The sequence below is a fragment of the Parus major genome, chromosome 3, assembly GCF_001522545.3.
Source record: "Parus major isolate Abel chromosome 3, Parus_major1.1, whole genome shotgun sequence".
NCBI classification, from domain to species: Eukaryota; Metazoa; Chordata; class Aves; order Passeriformes; family Paridae; genus Parus; species Parus major.
Window position 1 is genome coordinate 11,531,577 of NC_031770.1, and position 6,718 is coordinate 11,538,294.

A 6,718-nucleotide genomic window follows, 5' to 3' on the forward strand; every position below is an offset into this window, starting at 1 on the left:
CACAAGGAGAACATCTCCGGTGAGCGGGGTCGGGGTCGAGGGTGGCCGCTCAGGCGCGCACGGGGACCCCGGTCCGGAGCCGCTGCCGGGGCTGCCTCGCACCTGCGGCCGCGGCCAGCATCCTCCCGCCGGTGCGCCTCGGCTCCCGTGCTACCCGTCCCGGGATGCCGAGCCTTCGACCCTCCGGCAAGCGTGGGCTCCCACCCCCTGTCCCGGGATGGCACCACCGGTGCGGCGCCTCGGGCTCAGCTGTGGGAGGGGACCCCTCCCTACCCCGGGCCCGCTCCCCGCGGGCGGCTGGAACCGTGTTTGGGGAGCTGCGTTCGGTTGCCCCGCTCTCGACGGGAACGTGACTCTTCCCCTCCCGCATGCTGCTGCCAGATGAGGACAGCCTGTCTGGGGACGCCAGCGACCTGAAGATGTCCACCTCCCAGATCAAGAGGAAGAAACGCCGGCACAGGTAGAACCCGAGAGCCAGGCTGGCCCTGTTCTCACCTGCTGGCTGCTGCCACCATCCTCGCGCTGTTCCCCTGATCCCCAGGCTGGGGCGGTCGGTATCCCCAAGGGAAATAAAGGGAGGAAACGGAGGAGAGAGGAGGGCTGCAGCTGGGGGGGAGGATTTTCCGGAGGAAAACCTCAGCGTGGGGGGGCTGCCAGCCTCGCTGTTTGCCCAAGGGTCTGGACGGTGTGACAGGATGCTCTCTCCTCTCGGCAGGACCGTATTCACAGCTCACCAGCTGGAGGAGCTGGAGAAGGCTTTCAATGAAGCTCACTACCCCGACGTCTACGCCCGGGAGATGCTGGCTGTGAAGACGGAGCTGCCGGAGGACAGGATACAGGTAGGTGGCTGCAGAGGTCCTCTCTCTTCCGTAGAGTCTGCGGGCTGCCAGCATCCGGCCGTCTCTGCTCTGTGGCAGTGAGTGCAGATGGTGGGAACGTGGTGTCACTGAAACGCTGCAGGGCGCCCGGGGGGAGGCTCAGCTTCTGCCTGCTGGCATCGAACAGCCTCCAAATGGACACGCAGAACCAGGGGACTGGGATGGCCCCAGCAGTTGTGCACTTCTGGCAACTTGGCCGTGTCCTCCCACTCAGGCAGGAGCTGGGAGCAATTTGGAGCTGCTGGGCCAAGCTGTGACACAGGAGGAAGGGAGCTTTCCCCTTTGCGGGACACGTGGCATTTTAGGGCCTGCTATGGAACAGCTTAAGAATGAGGTGGTGGTCTGGGCAGCAGCCCGGTTATATCTACACCACTCAAACCTTCAAATTCATGAGTGGGGTGGGAAGGGGGGACCTGAGCACCTTCTGTCATCATTGGTCACTGCATTCCGGAGCCCTTTTTCTGGAGAGGCTGGTGCTTTATGGATCAGGTGGGGCGGCCCTGCAGGCAGACGGAGCAGCGTAGGGTGACTTTGGCTGGGATCACCCTCGTGTTAATATGTGCTCCCTCTCCCCCCCTTCCTCCCCTCTCTGACACCCACGTGTGTGCCCTCCCTCACACCCCTCCCCACACGCCGCCCTGGCTGCCCTCCTGGTGCTGCCTGCATGTCCACACCCTGTGTCTGCCCACCCAACCCCTCCACGCACCCCCACGGCTGACCTTTTGCCCTGGATGGACATTCCCCTGCTCCCGATGGGCCCTGGACACCCGGCCACGGGGGCTGTCTCCTCCCCAATCCCACCCCTCCGTGCTCTCCTGGCTGTTACCCCTGAAGGTTTGGTTTCAGAACCGAAGAGCCAAGTGGCGGAAGCGGGAGAAGTGCTGGGGCCGGAGCAGCGTGATGGCCGAGTACGGCCTCTATGGGGCCATGGTGAGGCATTCCATCCCTCTGCCCGAGTCCATCATCAACTCTGCCAAGAGTGGGCTGGTGGGATCCTGTGCCCCATGGCTGCTGGGTGAGTGGGAACTTGGGGTGCTGCTGGGGGGATCAGGGCTCAGCTTCCTCTTTCATACAGCTGCCCTTGCCTTTTTACAGAAAGGAGTGGGGCCTCCCCAGCCCTGAGCTGTACGCAGGCCGCCAAGTGCCCTGGGTTTTCCACTTCCTCCTTGCAAAGCGTAGCTAGGGAAAGGAAAACCTTTTACTGCCATGTTGGACAGGTGCCTGCACATGGGTGGGTATCACTCTGCAGTGGTAGCAGGCACCATGGGAGTTCCAAAGGCATCTAAGAAGTCACTACCACCAACCCCTAAACTGAGGGTACCTCAGAGCTTTTGACTGCTCATACACAGTCAAAATCCAGGTTGGAATGGGTCATTACAGCACCTCTCCCAGTAAGTCTTCCCTCCTACAGGGGAGGTACAGCCTAACGTTGCCACAGGCTATCCCCTCCGGCTGGAGAGAGCAGGTGACAGGGCTCTGAGCTGGGAAAGGCTGGAAGCTTGAGAGAGCTTTCCTTGGGATGCAGGCAAGAACTGAAGAAGTAGCAATAATGCAGGAGGTGATTCTGAGCTGTCCCAGGCAGAAAAAAGCAACCAGTGCCCTTTGCTTTGCTCTCTCCCCTCTGTAAGGTATGCACAAAAAGTCCATGGAGGTGAGCAGGAAGGCAGAGAGCCAAGAGAAGCTGGCAGATGGCTGGCGAATGGAGCAGGAGGAGGAGGAACTCAAAGGGACGCAGGCCAGTTCCCAGAGGGGCTCCGACAAGCTTGGGCCTGCAAAAGACTCTGAGGACACAGCCATCGACCTCTCCAGGACAGCCAAGCACGAGAAGAGGGGTGTGCTGAGGCAGTACATCAACGGGGATCCCCCCACAGAGCAGAACGAGAGGGACCACTGAGCTTGGGCTGCCGCGGAGGAGGCCAGACCTCACAGTGTCCTGGCGAGACCATAATATTTATTGATTTATTGATATATATATATATATATTTTTCTTAAATAACAGAACTTTTATCTGAATTCAGGGCATTTTAAAACTGGGCACACACATCCCCTTGTCCCCTCACTTTCAAGCTGTTCACTTCTCAGCAGAGCCAGGGTGGAGGGTGGCAGAGGGGTCCCAGCGGGGCCAAGAGCAGTGCAAGGATGGGAGTGCATTGTGGTCAGCACCAATTGCTGCTGGGGAGGAACCCCCTTCCCCTCCGTGCTGGGACCACTTCCCCAGCTAGCCAGAAGCACAAAGAGGAGCAACACACTGGGAGTTGCTCCCTCTTGCAACACGCAGGTGCAAGGATGGTGCAGTTTACAGACGCCTTCTCCAAGCGCTTCCAGCAGCGCCTGTGTGCAAGTCCTTCCACGCCGAGCACACAATTCTTCCACCTCGAGGAGCAGCAGGGTTTTTAAACATGGTAGGGTTCATCCTCAAGCTGGTGTAACCTGACAGAGAGGCAGGTTTATACTCCCTGAGGATCTAGCCTGCCAATGCAGCCTTATCACTGGATTTACACTGTGTATCTTCCTTAACTCATATTTGGGAGAAGGGGGTAAGGATGTTTTTGTTTATGCAATGATTTTGTACACTCTTGAATGTCACTTATCACTCTATGAATGATAGAACAGACCTTTTTGAAAAGCAAGCCATAGTACCCTGGAGCAGTTAAACAATTTTGTGAATTGACATAAGAAGATATTTTGTAATTGTCTGTAAAAAGTGTTAATGTCAGAGCTGTTTCTTGGTCGCCCTATATTTATGTCTAAAAGCACTTTAGTAATCTGGATTTTTGAATGTGGCTCTTCCTGTATTGTCCACCATTTATTTATTACACATCCATAAATAAAATTGTGGTGTATCTTTGGTTTTCATGCTCTGTATTGCAATTTATACCTTCCTTTGATACATCTCCTGGCAGTTGCTGAACTGGCCCACGCGCATGCCTTGACAGTTCTCCTGGACCACCTCCAGTTTCATCTAACAAACAAAACATAATGGAAAATTATCAAATGGTTTTATTAAAATCTGAACAATTCCAGTTTAGAAAGCGTCCTAATACAGCTCAGGGGCTGTGTGGCCAGGTACTGATGCTGTCACCTGGTCCTGCCTCTGCTGCTGGGTCTGGCTGCTCTCACAGATGCAGCACAGGCTGTGCTGGACAGGGGAAGAGTGGGGGGACAGTTCCTGGGAAGAGCAGAGCAATAAGTGGCACGTGCAGATTTCCTGCCTTTCCCCTCCTTTGCTTGGCCAGACCCCACCAGGAGGCTGGGGGGGAGGGGTAACATATGCATGGCAAATACAAGCTTTGCAGCAAAAAAAATCAAAACTGTTTGCTGGGGGGGCTGTGGGGAGCACGGTTCAGGAAAGGACCAGCCAGGGCTTATTGCAGCAGCAATTAGGCTCACTGAGAGCCGAGACTTAGCACATTGGAGACCTAATCCTGCCTGAGCAGCATCTGCAAACCTTTTATTTGGGCTGTGCCACGCTGGCACTGGATGCTTGCAATCCCTTTTTCTTTTTTTTTTTTTTTTCCCTTTGGTCTGCCTGCGTGCAGATGGCCTGGCTCTTTGCCTTGTGCTGGCTGCAGCGCTGTGAGAGCAAGCACGTCACCACCACAAGTGCTACAAGGGGAGACACTGTAGTTCCAGCATGCACAGGGTGCAGACCACTCACGCTCCTGGTAGTGCCTGGTGGGCTCCCAGCTCTCACCATATGCTGGGAAGGAGGAGCCAAGAGGAGGGCTACTGGCCCAAGGCACTTTTCATGTGCTGGGAAGTGTGCTGTGGGGCACAGATGCTGGAGGATGGCAGTGACTGCCGAGGCTCAGCTCCTGGTGACAGGGTCTGGTGCCCTCCTTGGAGCAGGGAGTCACTCGACTCTTAGCTGCCTGCGCTAACCCTGGCAGGGAAGTGTCCACTGTCCCCCAACGTCAGTGCTTGGAGCAGCAACAGGAGCAGAGCAGCACATTCTTCATGTTGCTTTAGGTTTGATCCAGCCTGAGATCAGTGGCACCCAGAGCCAGCCATAGCTCCTGCCAGTGCTCATTCAGGCACGGGCCAGTGACAAGAGTGTGACAGGAGAAACCCTGATGTCACTGGTCACCTGGCTGCCACTTGCACACATCTCCGCTGCTGCCCATGTGAGACCCTGCAGATGTCCTGGTGACCACATCAGGGCCCGGTGCCATGAGCTTCCCTTTGTAAGGAGCCCTGGGGGTCCCTCAGCCACAAGCATTGTGCTTGTTCAAGCAGGAGATCCCTTCCATGTGGCCCAGGCAAGAGACGACAGTAAATTCAAAGCCAGTGTTTGAATGCAGATCTCTTCACTGACTGGAAGCTGTCAGGCACCTGTGGGTGCAAGGGAGTGCTGGGGGTGTCCCAGTGATGGGCCCAGAGCAGAGAGGGCTGCAGGGCTGCACTTGCGCCAGCATCTTCATGGTGCCATTTCCGTACAGCTTTAGCAATATTAATATCTAACTGTGTCGCTTTGTTTTGGCCAATCCTCCCAAGCCGCAGGCTGGATTTTCTGACTGGCAGCTCAGGGAGCGGGTCCGAACGCTTTGTAAGCGCTCCCTCGTGTGGAGCAGGGCGATGGGACACGGCGAGCAGCCCAGCAAAGTGGGAGGCAGGCTAGAGCAGAGAGGCAACTACAAGCCTCACTCTTTTTCCTTATCCCACAGACCGCTGCGGAGCGTGTCTGGACGTCTGCTGTGATGCAGAATTCGAGAATCCTGAGGGGTTTTTGTTTCCTTACTCCCGTCTTGCATCCCCAACAGGCACTTGGTGCAACGAGCAGACCATGGCAGAGGCCACAGGTGCTGATGAGAGCCTCTGACTCCCTCCAGACTACCCTGTCCTGGGGTGCATCAGGCATAGCATCTCCTGCTGATTAAGGAATGGGATTATTCTGCTCTGCTCTGCACTCGGGTAGCCTCACCTCGAGCCTTGCGGGTAATTTTGGGCACGGCAATGTAAAACAGACATTAAAATTATTATAGAGCTTCCAAAGGAGGACTACAAAGATGGTGAAGGGTCCGGAGGGAAAACCTTGTGAGGAGCAGCTGAGGTCACTTGGTCTGTTCAGCTTGGAGGAGAGACTGAGGAGAGACTCCATCGCAGTCTGCAGCTTCCTTACGATTAAAGTAGAGGGGTAGACACCAATCTTTTGTCTGTGGTGACCAGTGACAGGACCCAAGAGAATGGCTCTAAAGCTGTATCAGGGGAGGTTTAGGCTGGATATCAGGAAAAGTTTCTTCACCCAGAGGGTGGTTGGGCACTGGAAAAGGCTCCCCAGGGAAGCGGTCACAGCACCAAGCCTGACAGAGTGCAACGGGTGTTTCGACAATACTCTCGAGCTTTCTCTGTGATTACTGGGGTTGTCCTGTGCGGGTACAGAAGCTGGGCTTTGATGGTCCTATGTGTTTCTTCCAACTCAGACTATTCTATGATTCTACGATTTCCTAGGTTAGTTCAGCACTGACACCAATACAAGTCCATGTTTTTAAACCAGGTGCACGTGTTCAGCCCGCAAAATCTCCTCAGGCTGCCACTGGCGAGGGCACCGGTTCTGCTCCGATTGCCCTTTCCTTGCGGTGCCACACTGCTGCAGGTGAGGCTCCCGGGGCGAGCGGAACAGCAAAAGCCCCGCCCGCCTTTCTGGCCACATTTCCCTCTGTCCCACCTTCCGCAGGCTCTGGCTGCAGACTGCTGGAGCCTGGGGAGGACCGGGACGGGGTCAGCGGATGTCACTGCCGCCGGCACGGCTCGGAGCAGGTGCGGGAGCGCAGTGTCGCCAGCGCGGTCCGGGGCCGCCCTGCGCCGCCTCTCTGCGGCCTCGGCGGGGCGGGGCGGCCACC

At 56.5% G+C, this 6,718-nt stretch overlaps 1 protein-coding gene across 1 annotated transcript; it reads left to right on the plus strand.

Annotated features, from left to right (window-relative positions):
- The first annotated feature begins 368 nt into the window (after nt 1–368).
- On the plus strand, nt 369–3,734 carry VSX1 (visual system homeobox 1). The gene is made up of 4 exons (XM_033513266.1): nt 369–460; nt 716–839; nt 1,713–1,893; nt 2,507–3,734. Exons 1-4 carry the CDS (start codon nt 369–371, stop codon nt 2,770–2,772), a joined length of 663 nt encoding a protein of 220 aa, XP_033369157.1. The 3' UTR covers nt 2,773–3,734.
- Nucleotides 3,735–6,718: the final 2,984 nt, after the last annotated feature.

Coding starts and splice junctions, on each gene's coding strand:
- VSX1 (XM_033513266.1), top strand. CDS start 369: ATGCTGCTGCCAGATGAGGACAGCCTGTCTGGGGACGCCAGCGACCTG. Junction 840..1,712: donor TGCCGGAGGACAGGATACAG/GTAGGTGGCTGC, acceptor TTACCCCTGAAG/GTTTGGTTTCAGAACCGAAG. Junction 1,894..2,506: donor CTGTGCCCCATGGCTGCTGG/GTGAGTGGGAAC, acceptor CCCCTCTGTAAG/GTATGCACAAAAAGTCCATG.